The 25948-nt window shown below is 46.2% G+C and overlaps 1 protein-coding gene across 1 annotated transcript in view; it reads left to right on the forward strand.

Annotated features, from left to right (window-relative positions):
- Dgcr2 (DiGeorge syndrome critical region gene 2) overlaps window positions 1-24431 on the forward strand; it is a 62115-nt gene extending 37684 nt beyond the window's left edge. The window contains exons 4-10 of the mRNA XM_050122934.1: window positions 1724-1934; window positions 4024-4100; window positions 4426-4602; window positions 10939-11142; window positions 19517-19669; window positions 20586-20822; window positions 22006-24431. Coding sequence (XP_049978891.1) covers window positions 1724-1934; window positions 4024-4100; window positions 4426-4602; window positions 10939-11142; window positions 19517-19669; window positions 20586-20822; window positions 22006-22262 — 1316 coding nt within the window. The 3' untranslated portion in view covers window positions 22263-24431. The remainder of the gene's footprint in view (window positions 1-1723; window positions 1935-4023; window positions 4101-4425; window positions 4603-10938; window positions 11143-19516; window positions 19670-20585; window positions 20823-22005) is intronic.
- Window positions 24432-25948: the final 1517 nt, after the last annotated feature.

The following is a 25948-nucleotide window of genomic DNA, read 5'->3' on the forward strand; positions in this document are numbered from 1 at the left end:
CCTGTGCAGGCACTGCGGACAAATGGTACACAGCCGCATATAAGGAACCCACACACATAAAATGAAAATAAAAACACAAGCATAAACCCCTAATAAGTGTTACTAGCTCCATGGCATGTGGGTAAATTTTTTAGATAACATCTTTTGACAACTGATGTAGCTAAGCATATAAGAGGTACTCTAGCCAGGTATACTTAGAAGTTAGAGTCAGGCAGATCTTTAGGAGTCCAAGGTCAGCCTGGTCTACTTGGAGTTTCAGGCCAGCCAGAACTACATAGTGAAACCCTGTCTCCAAGGGGAAGTAAGTACTTTTAATAGTGAGTGTCCTGTAGAGGAACAGAACTGATAGAATGAGTCTAGAGGGGGGGAGGGGTGCTTATTAGAATGGCTAGCAGGCTGTGGTCCAGCTAGTCCAGCAATGGCTATCTACCAGTGGAAGGTCCAAGAATCCAGTAGTTGTTTATTCCATGATGCTGGATGCCTCAGCTCAGTATACCCAAATCCTGAAGAAGTAGGCTGTAATGCCAGTGAAGGAATAGACTTGTCAGCAAGAGCTAGGGCAGACAGGCAGGCAGAGAATGGATTAAAGGAGGCTCTTCTCACATCAGATTATTTCAGAAAAAAAGCCCTCACAGCCACTTGGGTTTTAGTTAACTGCGGATGTAGTCAAGTTGACAGGCAAGATTAACATCATGGCACTCCCAACATTTGAATGCTCCACATCTGTAGAGCACACCACTGATACCATCTTCATTAAGGTATAAGGTGCCAGCACTTCCCATGCCTGAGGGGCATATGAACCATCCAGTAGAATGAGAAGGTGCTGGAGAGGTCCTGGAGATAAGACTCTGACTACCTCAGCCTCACCAGCTGCGAGAGTCACCTGACTCTGGAGTCAGGTTTGGACCCTCTGGAATTAGATTTAAGAAACTGTTTTAGGGGAATGCTGATTGGCACCCTACTGAAAATACCTGTGTGAATAGAAAAGAGGAATCAGTGGGCTTGCTGGCAGCAGAGGACTGATAATATGCTTACTGATAATATGCTTTGTTAACCAGATACAAGCAGAGAATGAACTGTGTTAGGGAAATTTTCTCAGCAACTGTTGTTGACTACTAAGAAGTTGAAGAACCATGGGCAATTAAGAAGACTCTGAATACATGTGTACCATAGGTTGAATTGTGCTTTTTAGAAAAACTAGAGCATTTGTAGCCAGTGTGATCTCAGCTGGGAGCTTATCACTATAAGTGAAGCCACAGTGGAGCTACTAACCTAGACTACTCTGTGGGTAGGAAGATCTATTGGGGATCAAACTGCCAAGGTGCATGCTCTCTCACTCGCTCTCAGTAGAGGCAAAGAGAAGATATGGAGGAAAGGCAAGGGATGGGGGGGGGGGGTCCTTGAACTGATAAAGGTGTGTGGATTGACTAGATGCCCTTGCCTGGGGTAGTTGACCTATTCGGGAGGATTGAGAATGGTTCCTGGTAAACAGAGACCCACCTCTTGGTCTCTGTTTACCCAGCCAAAGTCTTTCTATTTAGGACATTGTCCCCAGTACTGCTATTTTGGAGGCTCTGTTTTGACCTACTAACCATCTCAAGCTCTAGATCTCCACGGTGATTCCGAGGTGTGTCTGTTGTTGATGCAACACTTGTAATTTCAGTTTCGAAATCATGATCCTAATTTTGGGGACAACTCCCCTTCCATTCTTCATGCTTCCTAGGGAAATGCCCGACCGGGTGGCACCACTACGAAGGCACAGCCAGCTGCTACCGGGTCTACCTCAGCGGAGAGAACTACTGGGATGCTGCGCAGACCTGCCAGCGTGTGAATGGCTCGCTCGCTACTTTCTCCACTGACCAGGAGCTGCGCTTTGTCCTGGCCCAGGAATGGGACCAGCCAGAGCGGAGCTTTGGCTGGAAAGACCAGCGCAAGTGAGTCTCAGGGTTCTGAGTCCGTTTGCTGCTGAGCACTCATTGGCAGCTCCTCCTTGGGGAAGGCAAATCCCCATCAGTAGCAGCACCTAGAGACCCAGTGGCTTAGTTTGGCATCAAGATGAAATTGGGGGCTTTTGAAGGTGCAAGGAGTACAGGGCCCTCTTGCTTCTTTGTGGTACTATGGACCAGCCCTATTCACTGGTTCCCTCTGTGGATACAGCTGTACTGGGTGATTGTGGCTAGGAAGGATTCAGTGTGAGGCTCTAGGCATGATGAGGATACCAGGTGAATGGGAATGCCTTCTGATAAAGTGAGCCTGTCAGCTCTACTGGCTGCTGCTTATGGCCCTGCTCAGTCTTTCCCAGACACCCTAGGCTTCCAAGTGTTTGCACATGTGATCATTGATGGGCTTAGGGGCATTGCCATTAGCTCAGGCAGTCTGCCCAGAACCTGCCTTCTGAACTCCAGGCCCTGCTCATCTAGAGGAAGCAGAAAAATAGCAGCCAACTTAAAGGCTCAGTATTTGTGGGGCTTTCATTTAGGGAGCAGAAATGTGCCAAAGTTCTTAGTGTGCCACCTCTAGAAGCCACACCATGTGCCCTCTCCGTGATTAGGGGTGGAAGTTGGAAATAGCAGCCAGTTGTCTTCTAGAAGGACAAAAGATGGCCAGTGTTCACTGCCAGTCACCTGCTGCCTCTAACAATGGCACAGCTGCCATTCTTCCAGGGGAACATGATGACCTAAGGCAAGGTGGCCCGAGGGCCATTTCAGGATGAGCTACAATTATGTCATGTGTAGCATCCAGAACCACCATGCAGCTTCTTGTCTGCAGCTGCAGTATCGGATGAACAACCCTTCTTCCCACTGGAAACGCCTGTAAGGGCACTGGCCTTGCTGGAGAACACCCTGTCTTCTGTGGTGGCCACATGTGTGCATGTCCCACACTGCTCACAGCAGTGTGAGCTCAGTATGGGCTAGAGTGGCATGGTACTTCAGGTGGTAGCAGATCTGCAGGAGGGCGTCTCTAGGACTGGACCTGGAACTCTAAGGCAGCCTGGGAGGGCACAGAACTCTCAGGTGCTTGTAGCATTCAGTCACTTCCATATACAGGTGCCTCAGTGTTTGGATGTGACAGTATGTGTTCACAGGCCTTTGTTTCTTTAGAGTTTACTGTTCTATGATTTTAACATACTCAAAATTGTGTTTTTATGACATTATATCCAAGGTCATCCTGGCTTTGAATGTGAAAAATTTTCTAGAATTAGCTAAAAAGAACAGGCTTCGCAAGGGTGCCAGATGTAAAAACTTTCTGATCTGTGGATTTGTTTAGAAAATGGATTCTTTTCAAATTGAGAGGAAAACTTTAATGACTTGTGTAAACAGATTTTTTGGGGGGCTGTTAGCTCACAAAAAACTACACAGAGACTTATTATTTATGAAAGCTCAGCCTATAGTTTAGGCTTGTCCCACCAGCTCTTATAACTTAAATTAACCTATTTCTGTTTATACTCACCTATTATCATGTGACTTTTACCTCTCCTTCCTCTGGCAGTTCCTCCTCTCTTCTTCCCAGAGCTCTCTGTCCTCAGAGCCCCACCTATACCTCCTGCCTTCCTACTGGCCGCTTAGCTTTTTATTGAACCAGTCACAGTGTCACATCTTCACTCTGTGTAAAGGAATATACTACAACAAATTCATTTTAGAATTTTACTTTTTTAGAGTTCACTATAACCATGAAAACACATATACAGGACTAAAGGTATAAGTCAGTGGCAGAGAACTCCCCCAGCACACATGAAACACTGGGTCCAGCTACTTAGGAGGCTGAGCCATTAGGGTCAAAGTTCAATGCTAGTCTATCTCAGAATAAAGAAATAGTTAATGGTGCAGGAATAGAGTGCTTGCCTTGCAAACTTGAGCTCTTGGGGCAAAGAGACGGGGGGGGGGGGGGGGGGGGGGGGGGGGGGGGGGGGGGGGGGGGGGGGGGGGGGGGGGGGGGGGGGCTCCTCAGTTATACTAAATACATAGGTCATCATCAGTGGCTGTTTTGCTCCTGTACTGAGGTTTCTCTTTCTGTCCTCTGCAGGCTGTGGGTTGGTTATCAGTATGTCATCACTGGGCGGAACCATTCCTTAGAAGGTCGCTGGGAAGTAGCATTCAAAGGTAAGTATTCTTGTTTGTTAAGTGTGAAATGGAACCATCCTCAGAAGATATTGCTCGAGTTTCCCTTCCTGCTTCTTTCCACCCAGTGGTTTCTTGATTCACAGGACCACAGGGGACAAGGCACATGGAAATGGGGAGTGGTTGCCGAGAGGGCACTCCGGGTCAGCATACTGCCTACCAGACAGGCCCTGTGTGTTTCCAGGACCTCCTCTGGAGCTGCAGCAGCCTTTAGCTCTTGGCAGTCTCTAGCCCCACTGTTGATGCCCAGTTGACATCAGGACCACCTTGAGGACATGTCTGTCCTCACCTTTATTCTCCTCCACAGGCTCCTCGGAAGTGTTCCTGCCTCCAGATCCCATCTTTGCCTCCGCCATGTCTGAGAGTGACACTGTGTTCTGCGCCCAGCTCCAGTGCTTCCACTTTCCCACGCTGAGGCACCATGACCTCCATAGCTGGCATGCTGAGAGCTGCTCTGAGAAGTCTTCATTTCTGTGTAAAAGAAGTGAGTCCCAGCGGTCAGCCTCCAGTGGGCTCTGACCTCGTGGTGCTCTGAAGGGACTCCGCCCAGCTGGCCTCTAACTCTGTGGCCTGGGAAGCCATAGGTGTTCTTGACCCCCTGACCACAGTTCCTTCTTTGCTGGCTTAGTGTTCTTCAGAGATTGGGTGAGAGCAGTGATCTCAGGATTTGCCAGTCCTGTGACAGCTCTGCAGCATCGAGGGCCTTGGTAACCTTTCAGCTGCATATTCTCTTGGCTCTGTCTGACTTGTGTGACTTCTCTTCCCTAGTGTACGGGATCAGGAGTCTCCGCAGCCCTCTGCCAATGCATCTACTCAAATGTTACATCACTTGTTGTCTAGACACATCAAACAAAAGTGGGACTCCCCTCCTCCTACCCCCAGCTGGTCCTCTGGGAAGGGGCAAGGAGGAAGAATGGTCTTGATAACTGCTGAGTGGTTCAAGTGTGATGTGTGCTCAGCTCTGGCCTTGTGAACTAGCCTTTCTCCTTTGCTGATGTATTGGCACTCAGTCCTCCTGCTCTGTCACAGGCCAGGCTGGCAAGTGTCTGGGCCTGTTCTGACCCTTGCTGCTGTCTGTCAGTTTGTGTCAGCACCATGCTGCCAAGGGACAAGGGGTTAGGCTGAACCTCAACATCTGGCATGTGTTTCTCTCTCTCTCTCTCTCTCTCTCTCTCTCTCTCTCTCTCTCTCTCTCTGTTGTTCTTCTAGGACTTTTTCTCTTCTACACAAATTTTAGACTTTTTATTTTTCTTAATATATTTTTTTTTAGTGTGGAATCCTCTTAGATATCTCTATAGACAGTTTTGTAACTTTGAAACCTTGCACCTAGATTTCTTGAGCTCTTCTTGCTGGGGTCTCCAGTACAGTGTTGATTAGGAATACCAAGCATGTGTTTAATATGCCAGCATAAGCTTAATGCTTTCTACAGAATTTTAAAGTGTATCCTTGGGAGTAAAGGAATTGTGTTTTCCTTCTTTTCCAAGAACATTCATGGCACAAAAAATACTGTGTTTTATTAGAGGATTTTTTTTTCTGATTTTCAGAGTTTTCTTCTTTAATCTTATCACTTTGTTCATTTTTTGTTAGACCTTTATTTTGATCTAGGTTACTGTGTTGCCCATGCTGATTTTGAACACCTGGGCACAAGTCTTCAGCCTCCTGAGTAGCTGGGACCTCAGGCACTCGCCATCATATTTGATATTTAGCCACCCCTGTAGGCTTGAGTATCTTACAGTGCTGAATTTCATTTGCTGATACTTAGATTGACTTTTTTTTTTTTTTTTTTTTTTTTTTAACTCATAAGAAGTGATCCTGACCTGGTCCGTTCCTTTTATGTACTCTAATTAGCTCAGATGTCTGTTTTTTTTTTAATGTAATTCAATTTTAACTTTACTATTGCAACTTTTTTCATAATTCAGATATCATAAAATGCAAAGAAAATTAACTTTCCACAATATGTCAGTTGTTGGCACTAAAAAATATCCCCAAGGCCCGTGAGATTGAGCCTGGCTCTGAGGTCAGTGTCCAGGACCCAGCTGGTGTGAAGAGAGAACCTCCTGCAAGTTGACTTTTGACCCACACACATGCACCATGGCACATACGCACCCACCACACACATACACAAGCAAATAAGTGTAATTTGAATTTTTTTTGTTTTGTTTTGTTTTTGTTTTTCGAGACAGGGTTTCTCTCTGTGGTTTTGGAGCCTGTCCTGGAACTAGCTCTTGTAGACCAGGCTGGTCTCAAACTCACAGAGATCCGCCTGCCTCTGCCTCCCGAGTGCTGGGATTAAAGGCGTGTGCTACCACCGCCCAGCTGTAATTTGAAATTTTATAAGTTATTCAGATACAAGTGACAGAGACCCAGTTTTCAAAATGAAAAGTACTCAATATATTAAAAGTTAACAGTAATTTATATAGAGCATATAAAAAAGTGACATTCTACTGGGCCTAGTGGCACACACCATTACTGTGAAGGCAGAGGCAGGTGAATCTCTTGAGTTCTAGGTTCTAGGCCAACCTAGTTACATTGTGAGACAGACAGATAACAGATAGATAGATAGATAGATAGATAGATAGATAGATAGATAGATAGATAGATAGGCATTTTGCCTTCATTAGAAAGGTGTTAGGTTTTGATTATACTAATTTTGGCAAAGAAATTATTTTTAATAAGAAATGCCATTATAGTGCTAGTCTAACAGTGCTAGTCCAAAGCAAGAAACAATGCAAGGAATCAAGACACATCCAGGAGGTGAGCTTCTTAGCTACTAAAGCACTTGCAAAATATCCCTTGGTGGGCTCGGGAAAGGGGGTGGGCAGCTAGGGAGAGGAGGGGCAGCTGGAGATGACTGAAATGGAGAGTACTCACTGGCCAGGTGTGTCTGTTGAATTCCTTTCCTTGGCCACTTTTTATTCCTCTACTACAGTTTCTTTGCCTTTTTTTTCCCATCAAAATATGAAAAGTATGGAATATAGACCATCCCTGTACTGCCTGCTCAGCAGTGTCCAACTCAAGCATTTTCAAACTATATGCATATTGATAAACCCCATCAAATCTTGGATAATTTACTAATCTACAAAAATATCAGGGCACAAAAAGAACTAAAGCATACTTTTTACTTGATGCACATAAGATTCAAATATTCAGTCTGAAGTTAAACATAACATTTTGTCCCTCTTCTACATTAGTGTGTTGATATTGTCGTTAACTATTCCTGTATGATCGTGTTTGTTTTCACTGTTTTGCAACAGGTTTGAAATCTCAACAAGAACCATCCAGACATAGCAGGTCGTTAGGAAGATTGTCTCTCTTCCTGTTTCCCTCACCTTCATAACTATAAAGCTAATTTTATGACATGACACCAAACACTAGGTTGTGATGACATGCTAGGACCAGATTCATTACAAACCCTTCATGGTGTGACATAGTTGTCTTCAGTTCTAGAACGCAGCTGAAATAAGAACATCCTGCATACGCTTGGAACATTAAGGGACTTAGTTGTTAGTTCAGCACTATTTCCTTTTTCCTGGAGTTGTCAGGGGAGATATAGCAAAAACAAAGAAATGGCCTTCAGGTTCTGGCCCTGAATATTGAAGGAGCACATAACCCTTTCCATCAGACCGAAATCTTTCGCTGTAACATGCATGGCAGCACGGTTACTGCGTATGTAGGTTATTTAAATTGCTTCAGCACCTTTGTTTGAGTTTTGATCATCATCTTTTGCTGCATCCTCAGCAGCACACAGAAGAGACAGTGAATTGTGGCTATTTCTTGTTCTCCCCGGTGTTGTGTATCCTGTGCCTGCTGCCACCATCTGCTGTGCTGGTTGAGGCCAAAGCTTGAGAGCTCTCTGACCATCTATAGCCAGGCCACCCTCTGGGAAGCTGAAGCAACAGCAGGTTGGGCCAGCAGCCACTACCCAGACAGGCAGCCTGGCTCGCTTTTATGTCAGCACTTATATTTATTATATATATTTATGGATATATATTACACATAAAGTACATTGGGAAGCAGTCCCATACCATTCTTTAAATCTGTACGTGGAGATTACTTTGTCTTTGAGTGTTTGATAGACAAGACAAAGGACCATCTGTACTGGGAGGGGAAAGCAGGAGTAACCTTGGGTAACTTATTAGATATAATTTCACACTTAGGAAAAATTGGAAGGATGGTATAATGTGCTTCCTCATTTCCTTTATAAGACATGCTATATAGTGTATTTACTCACAGCCATATAGTGTATTTACTAAGAACAAATGTATACTCATGCAAAACAGTACATTTTTCAACCTCAAGAGTATTTCATTTGACAGTAATACCGTACCAACATTACCAGTCCATTGTTCTAGTTTTGTTGGTGGTTTCAATAATGTCCTTTTTTAGCTAATTTTCTCCGGTCTGGAATCCTGTCCAGAATCACATTGCATCTAATTCCCGTATCTCTTGGTCTCTTTCTGTTCTCGAGTTTGAATCAGTTCTTGTTGTTATGTCAAGCATACTTAAGGGCCCATTGAGGGCTGTTTGCTTTACTCTTTTGTCTGTGCCTTGCATTTCTAGGATTCCTGTGTGGTCTTTCCATTTCTTGACTAACTTTTCCATCTGTGGTAGTTTGAATAAGAACAGCCCCATAGACTCATATGGGGGGAGTGGAACTGTTTGAAAGGATTAGAAGAATTAGGAGGTTGGCCTTATTGGAGGAAGTGTGTCTTTAGACTGGCTCTCTGTCTGTGTCTCGCTCTGTCTCTCTCTCAGTCTCTCAGCCTGTGGATCAGGATGTAGCTCTCAGCTATTACTCCACCTCATGTGTGCACCATGGTCTCTGCCATAATGATAATGGGCTACCCTCTGAAACCCCCCAGTTCAATGCTTTCTTTCATAAGGGCCGCCTTGGTCATAGTGTCTCTTCCTAGATAGATCAGTGAGTAAGGCACCCTTTGATCTTGTGTGTTAGAACCTTTACTGTGTGGGCATTGTTGGCATTGGTGGTTCTTTCATCTGTGTCACATCTGGTCTGCTTCTGCTGATCTTCAGCTTGAGAGCATGGTGTTATTTTATTTTTCATTAAAAAGGAACATTGTCATATATGGCAGTAGCCATAGGTGCTTACTGCTTGCTCTGTTATGCAGGGGATCCTTCATCTTAGCATGCCACAGTCTTCCTATTCTAACTCTCTGTTCCATCCTCCATATTTGATCTGTCCTTTGAGCTGCCTCAGAGACTACCTGAAAGAATTTCCTAGTGACAGTCAACAGTGGCTGGCTCGGTGCTGGTACCCTGCTGGTGACAGGGCTGGTGTTCTGATTCTGCATCAGCCCTCAGGGCCCTGAGTCCCTAGCAAGTGACTTTTACCAGTGCTTGTCAACTCTGCAGTCGATTAGCTCCAGCATTGCATCTTGGGGTGCTTGGAAAGTCCCGAGAACAGGATTTAGTGACTGTCGAGGGGCAGACTACTTAGCTAAGTGGGTGGGGAGCATGTTGGCCTTTTTTTTTTTTTTTTTTTTTTTGCCTGATTTGGAAGTACAGGTAGAATGTATAGTTGACTGTATTAGTCAGGGTTCTCTAGACAAACAGACCTGGTAGGATCGACGCATCTGAAAGGGCATTTGTTAGACTGGCTTACAGGATACTGTCCGAATAGTTCAACAGTGGAAAGGCCAAGAATTCAATAGTTGTTCACTCCACAAGGCTGGGTAACTCAGCAGTCCCGTGCTGACACTGGAGTCCTGGAGGGTTCCTGGAGAGCTACTGGTCACCAGTCTGTTGGAACCCTGGAGTAGGTTCAAATCCTGGCAAAGGAATACCTCAGCAGCAGGGTAGATCAGCTTACCTGAGAGAGTAAGGACAAACAGGCAAAGCGTTTCCTTCTTCCATGTCTTTTTATGTGGGCTGCCCCCAGAAGATATGGCCCAGATTTAGGGTGGGTCTTTCTGTTTCAGGTAATTAATACAGTCAAGTTGGCAAACAAAGTTGGCAATCATATTGACAGTCATTGACCAGTTCCCAACCTTCCTGGCTGGTTACTGCAGAAGTGGCCGAGCCGAGGGCCTGTGTTGGTGCATAACCATTTTGGGATACTTAATGGCATCCTGTAGTTCTCTAAAGGTTCTGTTTCTTTTTCCTTGTTCTTTTCTTGCTGCCGTAGCACAGAATGTTCTCTGTCTTTCTTCCCCTGCACATTGGTGGCCATGTGCGTGGTCCCAGCCCTAACTAAGGAGAGCTGTAAGATTTCTAAAGTCTCTTTCTAGATAACCACATGCACTTGGAGAGTAGAACAAGCTTTCTTTTCCGGGTCCTTGCCTCATAGCCATCCCTCCCCATGCATCTGTCACATCTGCTTACTAGCTTAAAGGACTAGTTGTAGCTCTTTTCCCTACCCAATCCCTCTGGGTCATTTCTGTGCAGCTTTCTACCTATGTCTCAGTTTCGGGGGATCATCTTGCAACACCTAGAGTCTCGTTATACACATTCCCATTTTTAAAGAGTTAATATCTATAACATCTGCATTTTAGCATTTAGAAAATCTCATAAATGGAGTAGGGGAGGTAAAAGCAAATACTTCTTCAGGGACCTTTGCCCTGAAATCTGCCATTCTCTTCTGAGTTAGTGGCCTCTATTTGTCATGGCCAGCTGTGCTTTGTCCAGCTGCTGTGTGGTGACTGCTTCAGATCCGTAGCATGCCATACAGGGAGGACTTGCAGAAAAGTCCTGACCAGCTCCTCAGTAGCCCTGTTTTCCCCAAAGGTTTAGGGTAATGGTGGGGAATCTGGGCTCAGTGCTGCTGAAAACACATATATTCATGCATATGTGCCCTTTGCAGGTCAAACGTGTGTTGATATCAAAGACAATGTGGTGGATGAAGGGTTCTACTTCACTCCCAAGGGAGATGACCCATGTTTGAGCTGTACCTGCCATCGAGGGGAGCCTGAGATGTGCGTTGCTGCCCTGTGTGAGCGGCCCCAGGGATGTCAGCAGTACCGCAAGGACCCTAAGGAATGCTGCAAGTTCATGTGTCTTGACCCAGGTGAGACAGACACCCCATGACCAAAAACAGTGACGAGTATTCTCAAGAGCTGTTGTACATGACACAGTGATGGTGACAACATATGCTTATAGAGCTGGCTCAGGGCCTCAATAGGCATCTGCAAAAGCCCATTTATTAGTCTCTCTTTCCCCAACCCACATTGCCTATTTCTCACTTTAAGGCAGTGCTTACAAATCAACTTGCTAGCTTCAGACCTGTCTTTCACTTTTTAAGTTTAAGACCTAAACTTGAAATTTACATGTGCTTTTGAATTCTTCCTCCTTGTTTTATGGTGGGATGTAGAAGGTAGTGAAATAAATAGTCCTTGCTTATAATCTGCACTGTTTTAAGGATAATGCCCTTAATGTTAGGATAAAACTTCACCACTGGGTGGCGCTCTACGGTACACACTCTAGTATAAAGTTTCGGAGTGACTGTGCTCCTTTCACTTGGGACAGAAGAACATACATGGGACTTGGATGTTCTCGGTGATAGAGAGCACTTACTAGCATGTGCAGCCCTTGGTCCTATATCTACTCCTGGGGGAGAATTCAACAGATGTGAGCCCTGCTCAGGCACATCAGCACCCAGCGACACCCTGCATGGCATCTTTCTCTGCTGTACATCTGAGCCACTGACATCTCAGCATGAACTGGAGCCTCAAGAGGAGCAGGAGCTAAAAGCACTAATTCCTTTTCTTAGGTATCACGGTGTGAAAGTGATGTGGGTAGGCCCTGGGGCAGGCATGAAGATTGTGTCCTCATTCTCCAGGAGCTTTGTGGGAGGGAGGCTAGAGCTGGAGTATGAGGCCACAACTATATACTTCCCTGACAGAGTGCCATCATTGTCCTTCCACAAGGGTTGCTACGTAGGAGAGTGGAGCTGTCCTAGAGGCTACGACGGAGGCTGGACAAGCGAGGCATTCTGCCCATGTACCATCAGACATGCAGAGACTGTGCTTTTGGTGAAATCCACCAAGGAAATTTGGGATCAGGGAGGTTGACATATGGACCTCTTCCTTCCCACAGAATAGACAGTTTTCTCATTGTATAGACGCATCCATCCAGGGTCATGGAAATACAAATGCCAATTGGGTATTTGTAAAGTGCCCCTAGCCACACTGCTGTAATCTTCCAGCTTAGACGTTATTTATGGGAGCCAAACTTAGAACTTTGACAAACTACATCATCTGAGTTCGTGATTTCACTTGTTAGGAATCTGCCTTTGCCTCTCTATTTGGGCTCTGTAGAAATGACCAGATTATATAGGGTGGCCCATCTGTGATATAGTTTGCCTATTAAGTCTGACCATCCATTGGGGGACTTCCCCAGCAGAGCAGACAGGCCCCGAGCTTCTGCAGACCACTTTTCTACACAGCTGAAGGAGCTTGACCGAGACTTGCTCTGCTGTGCTGTTTCCACAGGACCCTGCCTTTCCCATAGAGGCCTTTGCTAGGGATTACTCAGTTACACCAAGGACCAACCCTGCTGTACAAGTAGAGACAACAGGGAGAGTCTCAGCGATGGCCTTCAGTAATGCCAAGGTGACACTCTGTTCAATGTTTACTCAAGGCCAGAGGCATTGTCGGGAGAAGGGGGAACAATAGGCTTTTGGAGCAAGGGAGGAAACATGAGAACATCACTCTTTGAAAATGGTATAATTACAAAGAAAGGAGGATCTACAGGAAAGTTACTAAACTACTAAGTTTAGCAAGGATGGAAGGTCAGTCTGCAGAAATGCATTGTATTTATGTGTACTGTCTGTAACAGTTAAACACTGAACATTAAAGTACCACTTAAAATAGCACCCCAAAATAGGAAACATCTAATTGTAAATGTTGCACATTGTACATGCTGCCAGCATAAAAACACTGAGGTAAGAACAAAATCAAAGGCCTAAATAAAAAGATGCCATGTTCATGAGTTAAAAGGCAGATGCTGGTGCTTACAAAACAGAAATCCAGCTAATGTATTCCTAAAATGACTTACTTGGACTGGCAGAAGAGCTAGTATAGCCCAGAAAGTCTTTACAGAGTAAGAGTGTATGACACCCAGTTCACAGCTTAGATTGCAACTGCAGCAGAGTTACTAATGAGAACAGTAGGGTATAGATTAAAACTAAGAAATAGAAATTAAAATTGATGAAACATTTAACAAGCAAGAAAAAGTAATTGGACAGAGAGAGCACAATCTTTGAACAAATGCATGGGGGCAACCAGCTATCCATAAAGACCACATCTGCTACTGCAGTAAGTAGTCAAGAATCTTATAAACCAGACTAAAGAATGTTAAACTGACGTTTGTGTAAGAGAATAAGAGGCCGGGTAGTGGTGGCACATGTCTTTAATCCCAGCACTCAGGAGGCAGAGGCAGGCAGATCTCTGTGAGTTCGAGGCCAGCCAGGTCTACAAGAACTAATTCCAGGATAGCTAGGGCTATTACACAGAGAAACCCTGTCTCAAAAAAACAAAACAACAACAAAAAACAACAACAACCAAAAAAAAAACCCGGAAGGACGAGGGGATCTATGCCATGGGATTATTGGGACAGGCAAAGATTTAAATACAAGCATGATCTTTAAAAACATTGGTTAAGTTATATTTAATAAAGCTTACAAGTTCTTACTTAAAAAACAGAAATGAAAAGACAAACAGGCCACTTATAAAGAAAGAGTATTTCTAAAACATAAGTCAGACAGAATTCTTTTTTTTTCAAATATTTATTTATTTATTATGTATACAATATTCTGTCTGTGTATGCCTGAAGGCCAGAAGAGGGCGCCAGACCTCTTTACAGATGGTTGTGAGCCACCATGTGGTTGCTGGAAATTGAACTCAGGACCTTTGGAAGAGCAGGCAATGCTCTTAACCACTGAGCCATCTCTCCAGCCCCCAGAATTCTTATATTCAGAAAATAAAAAGAACTCTGGAGCCTGGGAACATAACAGTTCATACCGTGTTCCCTAGCATGCATGAGTCCTTGGGTTTGAGCCCCACCCAGCATTGCAAAATAGAGCATGGGAGCACAGGCCTAGAGGCAGGAGGATCAGAAGCTCAGGGCCATCCTTGGTTATAGAACAAGTTTGAGGCCAATTTGGTATATCTGAGATTTTTGTCTCAAAAGACAGACAAACCTTCTAAAAGCTGAATAATAAGAAAATACAGCTGTATTAAACATTTAAATTATACTTTGCCAAAAAAGATATATAATCATACTATGAAGAACCTGGGGGAAATGTTTACTATCACTCATACAGGAAAGTTATCTTTATGGACCAGAAGAGAGTTAAGCTTGAGAGCACACAGACTTGCATGGAGTGGCTAGAATACCTCATGTGTTCCCGGGACCTTCACCTGCCATGTTATCTCAGTACAGCTTTCTGCTCTGTACCTCACTGTAGGTGGCTTGGTCCTGGATGTGTCTTCATGGTCCCCATGGTAGAGGGGCAGTCCTTGAACATAGTTTTAGAACTAATTAGGAATTAGTCATTTGAATGAGGCTTCTTCCTTAGGCACTCACCTGGAAACTCAGTGCTTGCCTCCAGGGGACAGACCTGTCACATCCCACAGACAGGGATCCCAGAGGGTCATCAGAGGCATCCAAACCAGCAGCTAGTTGACTGGGTAGATCTTTTCCACATATCCACTCCACAGTTGAAAATATCACTTCCTGGTCTTACAAAAGAGGGCCAAACAGCTGGGCCATTTGTATTGTCTAGACCAGCAGTTCTTAACCTGTGGGACCATCAGAAAACACTATTTCCAATGGTCTTAGGAACTGAGACACCACTCAGTAGCAAAATGTCAGTTATGAAGTGGTAGCAACAAAAACAGTTTTTTTGGTAGGGGGCTCACCATAACATGAGGAACTGTATTTAAAAGTCACAGTGTTAGGAAGGTTTAGAACCACTCACTGGTCTAGATCAAGCTGGCTGGCAGGATTTGTTAGAGCTCTGTAGCCTGGCTGTACATGCGTGGCTAAAAGTATTTTTTTAGGCTAATCTTTGGGGACCTGCCTTCCAAAACTTGTAGAGGTGGGGAGTGGACAATTCTAGATGGAGTAGGGCACTGCATATGCAGGGCCTTCCTTCTTTCAGGAGGGGCCACATCCTAACCCATCAGCCTGATACTTTATATCGAGGTTGAGAGCACATTAGAGGCTCCAGTCACACAGTGCAGCCACTTGGCAATAGAAGCCATCTACTACCTTCATGGTTATACCATGTTATACCTGGTATAACACATACCATCAATCATGCGCCATCAGTAGACACACCTGTGAGTCCCCGGTGTGTACCAGGTCCATCTTGGTGTATTGGCATATTGGACCAAGGTTGAGTGGTGAGGGGCTTCCTGGCTACCTGGTAATCAGTGTCTCTGACCTATACTCACTAAATGCCATTAGCCCCTCCCTAAAGAATGGAAGGACTGCGAAGGGCTCTTCAGGTTGAACCTTTTGTTTCTTGGTCTCCAGTGAAGCATGAGGGCAGTTTAGCATCCTCTTTCCCCAAATTCATCCAGAAAGAGGAAGCTGCTGCTGCCCTGGTCCCTCCTGCACCTGCATGAGTGTACACAGTATAGCTGAGGCTTTTTATAGAAAGTCTGCTTCAGGCATGTGCAGTGAAGGCCGTCCTGGGATCTATTGTGTGTTGTAGAAGGGCCCGGTTGTTCTTTCCGGCCACCCAGCTAGCTTAGTCCCAAAATAACCACACAGAAATTGTATTAATTAAAACACTGCTTGGCCCAGTATCTCTAGTTTCTTATTGGCTAATTCTTGCATTTTAATTTAACCCATTTCTATTAATCTTTGCATCTCCACATGGCAGTGGCTTACCGGGAAAGATTCTCATCAGCGTCCATCTCAGGCGGGGGATCCATGGCTTCTCTCCAACTCTGCTTTCTTCCTCCCAGCATTCAGTTCTGTCCCCTGCCTACCTAAGTTCTGCCCTATCAGAAGGCCAAGGCAGTTTCTTTATTCATTAACCAATGAAAGCAACACATAATACAGAAGGACCTCCACACCATTTCCCCTTTTCTATTTAAACAAAAATGAAGGCTTTAACATAGTAAAATCACATATAACAAAAGTTATCAAGCAAGAATTATAGTTACAATATTTATATCTACTTAACTAAGGAAAACTATATCTGTTCTTCAACTCCATCAAAGACTCCAGAAGGATATAATATTACCTAAGTAAACAGGAAGTACATTGTAAGCAACTTCCAAAACTCTAGAATTGACAGAGACATCTCGTTGCCTAGACAGTTACCCAAAGTTCTTCTGTACCATTGGGGCATCCATCTTCAGCCTACAGGCCCATAGTATCCAGCAGACTTTTCCATGAAGCAGGAAATTTCAAAGACAGTTCAGTCACTTTTCTTCTGTGTCCTGCAGAATGTCTCACGGACTCTTTCATGAAGCAGGAACCCTGAAGGACCATCTCACCTTTAGGCAAATTGAGCAGTCATCTTTCTGTGGGTACTGCATGTCCAGTGAAGCAGTCCAGGCAAGAGCAGTTTTTTGCCCAAATGGCTCCATAAGGAGCCTCTTTGATGCCCATCTTCCTCTCGAAGTAGCTGGTGCTGCCAGAAGCAGATGTGTCTCACTGTAATGAAAAGTCCGAAATTCTTAAAACATTTTAAATGCCATATTCTGAAGGTCTCTGAAAGATTTGAAGAATACCTGTCTAACTGAAATGTATCTCTGTACATGTAGAAAATATAACTAACATGATTACAAACTTGACTATTATAGATTATCTATTAACCTATATTTCTTAATTATACATTACATTGTTAAATGAACTATACCATCACAATACCTTAATCAAGATCAGAAATACATATACATATAAAAATGACCATAAATTTATATCAATAAATCAAGATTCATACCAATGCAAATTATTCATATCTGTATCATATCCCCCTTTAAATGTAAATAAACATTTATAGACAGTATTTGGGAATATGGGTGCAGTTCTGTCCATACTGCTTCCTGCTGACTGGGGGTGCTGTTAATCAGGTCTTTCATGGTGTATTCTGTGTGCAGTTGGGCAAAGTAAATTTTTGAGGGTATTCACAGCAACCTTTCATGGGGGCATGGTCTGTCAAACCATATTGGTCTTGAAACAATCCATAGATTCTCATCTTCTGTGAAAACCAAAGAGAAACCTCTTTTCCAAAGCACCATATCCTTTCAGGCCAAAATTCTGAAGTCAAGATACCTTTAGAATATACATGCTGGTTTAGCTTGGCAGCCCATACAGTGAAATGTTTCTCTGTACTTAGCTCATTCACAGTCCAAAAATTCAAAGAAAACACAATAATATATATAATTCAGACTCTGTAAATTTTCCATCTTTACGTGACTTGTTTCTACTCTATTACTTTTTAATACTTGTTTTATTATTTTTACTTCTTTAATCTATGACTGTACTCTGTTTCTTTAAAGACTTTACCCTTTTTTTTAAAGCATTAACTTTATTTTATGACTCTCTATACTCTTTTTCTTCTCACTTCCAAACCTACATACATTTATCCAACACTGTGACCCATTTACAGGTCTTTTATGTCTGAATCTGTCCTACTGTGTATCTGTAATTGTTTACTCTCCAGGAGCACTTCTTAAAATGCTAAACACGTCTTAAAAACTTAAATTGTGTCATTAGTAGGGGTACTACTGTACCACTGTTTGCCTGCCCAGTCTAAAACTTAAGCTGTGCTACTATTATGATAAATACAGTAGTTCCTGCTAGCTCTGCACAGTCCAGCATGGCAGAGCTGCTTGAGTCTCTGAACTGCTTGCAGTGCCTCACTTCCAGGCATACAGTGAGTCCATGTTTCCACCAAGCAAGCTGCAGCAGTCTACTCACAAACCCCATTCAGATGCTTTGTCTCCCACAGGAGCCAGAGGTCACTCTAGCAACATAGCCCAGAAAGCCAGCATTTTAAAGCCTCCACTTTTTCCTGCTATGGCTACTGAGTCAGGAAAATCTCTCTTAAAGGAGCTACAGCACGCTGCCAGCAAACAGCAAAAAGCTGTGTTAAATTCTTTATATTTTTTTTCTTCTAGAATTCCTTTTTCAAGCCCTCTCAGGTTTTACATGGGTTTGACCACATTGGGTGCCAATTATTGTGGGAGGAGGGCCCAGTTGTTCTTCCTGGCCGCCCAGTTAGCTTAGCCCCAAAATAACCACACAGAGATTGTATTAATTAAAACACTGCTTGGCCCAGTATCTCTAGTTTCTTAATGGCTAATTCTTGCATCTTAATTTAACCCATTTCTATTAATCTTTGCATCTCCACATGGCAGTGGCTTACTGGGAAAGATTCTAATCAGTGTCCATCTCAGGCAGAGGATCCATGGCTTCTCTCCAACTCTGCTTTCTTCCTCCCAGCATTCAGTTCTGTCCCCTGCCTACCTAAGTTCTGCCCTATCAGAAGGCCAAGGCAGTTTCTTTATTCATTAATCAGTGAAAGCAACACATAAACAGAAGGACCTCCACACCATTTGTGCTCTATTGTGTGTATGCCACAGTGAGATTGATTTCAGTGCTGTGACTTGAGGACTCAGAGCTGCAGTGGAAATTGTGGGCATGTCCAAGTTAATTCTCCTTTGTGAGTCTTGGCCCAGACAGTTGTTGGAAGGCACCGTGTAGCAGCTTTCTCTTGCATGCCGTCCTCCAGTGAGCTTAGGCTTAGTCTTACCTGTTTTGTCATTCTGTCGCTGTTAGACACCCACAACCTTGGTAAGGCACCTGGCCCCCCAGTTATATCACAGTCCAGCAAAGTGCAAACCAGTCCTAGAGCAGAAATGTCTGCTCCCTTGCTCAGTGGCAGCGGCCTTTCATACGGTGGCCAGACAGCCACCGTGTTCCAGAACAGAGAAATAGCGCCCAGTGTGCAGCGCCTTTGGAAACTTCTGGGCTGTGTCCCCTTTCTTGCGTTTTCAGTGTTGTCACAACAGAGTCTCAATTTTGAGCATTTTTTGTTGGGGGGGTTCGTTTTTCTTTTTGTTTGTTTGTTTGTTGAGACAGGGTTTCTCTGTAGCTTTGGAGCCTGTCCTGGAACTAGCTCTTGTAGACCAGGCTGGCCTCGAATTCACAGAGATCCGCCTGCCTCTGCCTCCAAGTGCTGGGATTAAAGGCGTGTGCCGCCATCACCCAACTTGAGCAGTTTTCTTTTACTTGCTATTCTTTAAAAAAAAAAAAAATTGTCAGAAACAGTATAAACCACTATTGGGATGGAGAGGAGGAGCCTCAGCCAGCCTAAGGGCCTCAGCCATGCCGGCATTTGTTCTAGCCCACCCCTAGCCCTGCAAGTTCCTTTTCTCAGCACAGCTGCTTTCCTTCCTCCTCGCCCCTCCTTATAGATGGCAGCAGCCTGTTTGACTCCATGGCAAGTGGGATGCGCCTGGTCGTCAGCTGTATCTCCTCCTTCCTCATCCTCTCGCTGCTGCTTTTTATGGTCCACCGACTGCGCCAGCGGCGCCGGGAGCGCATTGAGTCCCTGATTGGAGCAAACTGTGAGTGCCCTCCAAGGGCCACAATAGTGACCCCTCTCCAGCCCTCCTAGCTCTTCCAAGTCCCCCCAGTCCTAAGTTGTATCCCTCCAAGATAGAACCTGGTAAGTAGGAGAGAGCGGTGTCCCTCTGCAGCCCCTGCTTGCTTTGGGGCTGAACACACCTTGGAGAGCCAGAGACATGGGATGCCTGAGGAAGTGTTTGTGGACTAAAGTTCAAGGCAGGCTTTCTGCCCTCTCTGTTCTTTATTAGGAGCAGCGTCCCTAAACATTAAGGGCTTTCTCGTGATGAGCTTTGGGTATGAGCTACCTGCAGCAGAGGCTCAGATACCTACAGCCACAGCAGGAAGCTGACATAATATCTTAGCCAGAGTTCTCCAGCTCCTGGCCAGAAGGCCTCTCCTCAACAACAGGAGGCTGAGGAGCAAGTTGCCCACAGCTACACGGGATCTCACCTGTTCAGTGAAAGGGTCCCCAGTGTTTCCTGGGGCAGGGGTGAAGCTCGCTGACTAGGATCCCGATTTGTCAACAGTTGGCGGCAGTGTCCTCCTAATCTGCCTTAGTGCTCATCTAAGTTTCTAAATAGGTGGGTACCAGAAGTGAATTGGAGCTGGAGCTACAGTAGTGCCGAGGGTGCTCCTGTAGTCAGGTGACAGGGTGGGAATAGGTTGCATATAGGTGGGGTGAGAACACCTTGGTAGGAGAAACACAGGGATGGGAGGTTCTGACTAAATCAGGGTCTGATGTGGCCTGTTGGTGTGTGGCTGGCAAGTGGGTAGATGGTTACAGGAATGTGGCACTGGGCTGGCAGGAACAGGAGTGTGACACTGGGGTGGCAGGGTCAGCCTTGGGAAGGAGGCTCATGAGCCTGCCTCCAAATCACACAGCTTCCCTCCTGTTTCTCTGTTTTGACGGCTCAGTGCACCATTTCAACCTTGGCCGGAGGATCCCTGGCTTTGACTATGGTCCAGATGGGTTTGGCACAGGCCTCACCCCACTACATCTTTCTGACGACGGGGAAGGAGGGACTTTCCATTTCCACGACCCTCCGCCTCCTTATACAGCTTACAAGTACCCAGACATGGACCAGCCGGATGATCCACCACCGCCCTATGAGGCTTCCATCAACCAGGACAGTGTCTTCTATGACCCTGCAGGTGCCTGTCCCCCACCATCACCACCACCCCAGGGAGAGGGAATATGGAGTTGTCTAGCGATCAGGAATGCAGGGGTAGGGCTATAGGGTTTCCTGGGATCTGGGGACCTGCATTTCCTTCTGGCTGCTTTCTCAGTCTTACTTTAGGGTCATTCTCAAGATTGCCCCCTCAGAAGGCTCTTGGTCCTAGCCTCCTGAGAGTTCTGAGGATCCATGGGCAGCATCCTTCTCTTCTCCTTTTAGTGGCTGGGCAGCTCTCAGGGCCTCAGCTCTTCTCTGTAAAGCAGTGGGAGCCTGGGCATCAGGGACCACACGGACAGATCTGGTCCTGCCCCAGCTCTGGAGCTTGTTCTAAACCATAAAGACACCACTATAGCAGCTCCTTGTGTTGTATCGAAAAGTCTCCTGTTCCCACCTGACCTGAGTTCTTCCTAGACTCCATAGCTCAGGAGTGTCTGGTGTGCCACTTTCATCCCTGGCCCGTTAGGCAGGAGTGCTCTCCTGTTCCTGCATTCTGCAGCCGAATGGGACGTCTAACACTGTTGAGGTCTGGGGCTAGGAGAATTGGATTCCTGCCTTCAGAGCAGATTGTTAGAGACTGTTGTCAGAGAGGCCACAGTCAGAGCTTGGGACATAGCTAGTTGGTAGAACGTTTGCCTAGCATGCTAGAGGCCCTCGGTTGGATCTTCAGCACTGCAGAAGTGTTGAGAAAAGATGAGTTTCCACCAAGTCTGCACTAGATAAATGCCAATTTCCCTCTCGAGGCTGCAGAGCAGGAAGTGGGGATGGAAATAGCTCATAGCCTTGGCCTTTGGTCACCGGTATTCAGAACCAGCCCAGAGTACTAACTAAGCAGGGTGGTAGGTTGGTGCTGACACAGTGGTTCCTGCCCAGCCCCTTTGCTGTAGTTACCATAGTTCTGCAGCCCAGGGGGTTCTGTCCAGAAGCTCTTTGTTATGTGTCCCTGTGGAGACAGAGTGCCTTCCCTCTGGTCTCCCTTTGTTCTGAGGAGTTGGTCACTGCATCTCACCTACCACAAACAGTGGTGGCAAGATGAACTGTGTCTGCCAGAACATTAGGCTAGGAGCTCCCTTAGGTCCTGTTTCCCATTCAGCAGTCAGGAAGAGGATCCTCGGTCCGACCAAACCATCACTTACTTCTGACAACCCTCTGCTCTCCCACAGATGACGATGCCTTTGAACCCATGGAGACCAGCCTGCCAACCCCAAGGGAAGGTGGTATTGAAGGTGCATTGCCCAGGCACTTGGATCATCCACTGCCCCCTGCAGAGACCTCCTTGACAGATCTGGAAGACTCCACAGACAGTAGCAGTGCCCTGCTGGTGCCCCCTGATCCTGCCCAGAGCGGGAGCACCCCAGCTACAGAAACACCACCAGGTGGTGGGCGCCACCCCCGTAGCTCCCTCAATACTGTGGTGTAGGTGGACTAGGGGTATCTGTTCTGTTCAGAAGACACCTATCCCAGTGGGAGACTTGAAGGGGTCCTGTCATAGCCTGGACCCACTCCACTGCCACATCCCCACCAGCAGCAGGTGTGTACATAGAAACTGAAGCCAGGCACCCCAAGAGAGAAGCAAGTGCCTGTGCCATCTTTATCTGAGGGTTTCTCAGTCTCATTTTTAAATGGCAGAATGACACAGGTGTTTATACCACACTTTTCCAAGAGAACAGAGGCAGTGGGATGCACTCACCAAATATATCTTTGGATGGGCTTGCTTACTGCACTGTGTCACCCCCAGAAGCCAGTCACCAACCAGTGAGCACACCAACAGTACAGGGCTACCACTGTATGTAACACTAGCTGCTACCTAGAGGCATAGCATCTGTGAACTTCCAGGGAAAGCATTCGCAGCTGCTGCACTGGCTCTCTGGGGGCATTCTGTTTGGCCCCAAATGCAAATATTGAGGTGCCAGTCCCTGGGAGAAAGTTGAACTTGCTGCCCCATTTCTAGCTTTGTTTTGAGGCCAGCACTGTGGCAGCACTCTCCATGGTGTAGCTCTGCATGGCTCCCCAGGAGTAGACTCTAGACCCCTTGGAGGGAGGGTTGGGCATGCTGGCTTTTTTCTGCCACCCACTGGATCCCTGTCCTCTGCTTGCTGGTGAATGACTATTGGGTCTGGCCAGCCCCCTTCACCTTGTCTGTGCCATAAAGGGTTATTCATTTGGGAAGAGAGTTGGCTCAGTTGACACCCTGTGGTTGTGTCACATGAGTCCACTTCACCCCATGACCACCGCTGGAGCCCAGCAGCATCTGCTGACCACACACATGCCTCCTAGCCCCTCCGCAGCACTGGATACCTGGGGCTTTTTGCCCCAAAGGACCCTGTTGCCAACTCCATGCCGTGGTCTTGTCTCCTGACACAGGCCTTCAGCATTTCTAAGGTTTGGAGATTAAGCAAGGTTCTGTGCAATTTTTAGCACATTCGTATCTTTTCTATGTTGAATGTCTGGATCTTTCTGTATCTATGTGTGTCCTCACGTGGCCAAATGTTTGCAGATGATGGCGGGTGATTCACGGGAGCTCAGGATGGCCCACTGCCCCATATGAGTTCTTGGGCTGCTCTTAGACCACTGTGTCTGAGCTGCTACCTAGGCTGTGGTCAGTGGGACTGGGACTCCTGTCCAGCTAAGAACATGAGCAGGAGAAACTACTATGACCTCCAGCTCTTTGGTGCTTGATCAGACCTGCACAGTTCTAGGCATATCCTTATACTGCTTGGAAACCTGTTTCCCCTCCCATGTGGAGCATCTTCAGAGAATCCCCAGGGCTGGCTGGAGGTTTAAGATTTGTCCCTGGATAGTCTGTCCCAAGGCTGAGCCCACAGGCTAGCTGCTGCAGACATCCCTCTGCCAAAAGGCTCGTGCCTCCTCCACTCATGGCTTAGAAGAACAGGAAGTTCATCATGCCTCCGGCAAGTATTGAATGCTGGACACTGGGAAGCCACGCTCCAGAGCAACAGTGGGGAATTGTCTTGGTGCCAGGCCACCCAGAAGAGTCCTAAGGACCACACAGCAGTGCCTCAGAAGGCCATATGTACAGACAAATTCTCTGGGGACCAAATGACAGTTGGGCTTGGGGCCTGATTCTAGGAGGCAGAGGTGAAGAGGGTGACTTAAAGTGGAGCATGGTGCTGCTGAGGTGGGCCTGCGGGACTACCAGGGTCTGTCCAGCAAGCATTCAGGGTGCATGTGGCCTGTGTTTGGGGCTGTTTGAACTGTTGCTGTTGTAGTTCCAAGCACTGGGATCTGACACCCTCTCCAGATCTTATTGGTGAATAATCCCAGGTCCAGGATTTGCTAAGGTTTGTGTTTCCTTGCCCATCCCACTAGGCCCCAGAGGGACAGGCCAAGCTCCTGGGAGGTCCCGTTCCCAGGACTGCCTTGCCACTCCTGTGAGAGGCTGGGTGCCCTCTGACCTGCCTTGAGGTGGAATTTGATTCTGTACATTGTCTCAATGCCTGTTTTTACATATTCCTTTCACTAAAGGTTTTAGTTTGGGTGTATTTTTGGTCGGGTTGGCATTAATCCTTTCTTAAGATGCTGTGAGAACCATTTCATCCAATGCCAAATAAACTTGTGTTATGGAAAAGGCATGGTCGGTCCTTGTTGCAGCCCAGTCCTATAGCCAGAGTTCTCCTAAGTTTTCAGCCCTTATAGGCATCCAGCTGGCTTCTGACACCCTTTTATTACGAACCAGACAGCTAGGCCTGGAACGTCTGTACAGGGTACATGGCAGGGCCACCCTGTGCTCCCTCTGAAGTGTTACTAAAGTGACAGGCATGCTGGTTCCTTCTGGTTACTGGTGACCAGTGTGAGTTAGGCTGAGCAGAGAAGGACATGGGACTTGGTCCCTTAGCCGTTCAGATCGAGTAAGCAGCCCCTTCCAGCAGAGCAGCTCTAGGTTCTAAGAGGATTGGGCTAGCTACCTACACCCAGGCTTGGCTGGACCCTGCCTCCCTGCAGGGGCCAGAGAGGCTCAGGTCCTCTGGGAAGATTCTCGTCTATAAAATTATTGGGTAGTCTTGTCTTTCCAGAAGTCCAAAGGTGCTAAAGACTAGCAGGGCCTGTTGACTTGGGCTGGGCTCCCTCCTGAAGGGGGTGGGGATTGCACCCATCCACTCTGGCACTTAGCCTACTCACAGGGGTGGGGCCTGGGGTGGGAACAGAGAAAGCACGGCAGGCTCCAGGTGGCAGTGTTTACTACTGTCATTTCTATGGTACACCGGGGTTCTTGATAGTAGTTTCTTGAAGGAATCCTTAAGCTTACCTTCCTTTAAAAAAAAAAATAATTTAGTTGTCTTTTTCTTTTTTTTTTTTTTTTTGCGGGGGTTGGTTTTTTGTTTGTTTTTTTGTTTTTTTTTTTTTTGCTTTGTTTTGTTTTTGTTTTTGAAACTCTGCTAGCCTTGGCTGTCTTGGAATTCACTGTTGTAGACCAGGCTGACTTCAAACTCAGAGATCTGCCTGGCTCTGCCTTCTGAGTGCTGGGATTAAAGGCATGCAGCACCATGCCTGACATCGTATTTTAGTTTTTATACTTTGTGTGTGTATGCGCGCGCACGCTTGTGCCTGAATATATTTATGTGTACCACGTGCATGCAGGAGCCCTCAGTGATCGGAACCCAGGAACAAGAGTTAGAGCTGTAATCAAACTTGCTGTCCTAACAGCCTTTCCCACTAGCTTGGAAGGGCAATGACAGAACAGGCTCTCACAGTCTGACAAGAGGTCAGGGTTAGGAAGGAACTGCTGAGTCCTTTGATTGGAATTGGGAGCTTCAATCCCTCAACACGTCTGGGAAGAATCTGGTCCTCCAGCAATTGCTATCTTTGTTTTTGCAGCGCTAGGATAAATCCAGGGACACATGCTAAGCAAGTGCTCTTCCACTGCACTACCTGGGGCAATGGGAAGGAGATGCTGAGTACTGGCATACCCAGAGGGACAGGCCTCCAGCCTGCTCCCTGGTAATCATGAGTAGGACAAATCTTCTCATACCTACAGGCACATGGTCTCCAGAGTGCCTGAGACTTGGGCAAGGGGACTTGAGCTACTGCGATATCCCCACCACAGAAGGGCTGCAGCTTCTCCCAAGACTTAGCAGAGTGATCCTC

This window comes from Alexandromys fortis, unplaced genomic scaffold (genome assembly GCF_014885135.2).
Source record: "Alexandromys fortis isolate MF-2015 unplaced genomic scaffold, M_Fortis_MF-2015_v1.1 scaffold_219, whole genome shotgun sequence".
NCBI lineage: Eukaryota > Metazoa > Chordata > Mammalia > Rodentia > Cricetidae > Alexandromys > Alexandromys fortis.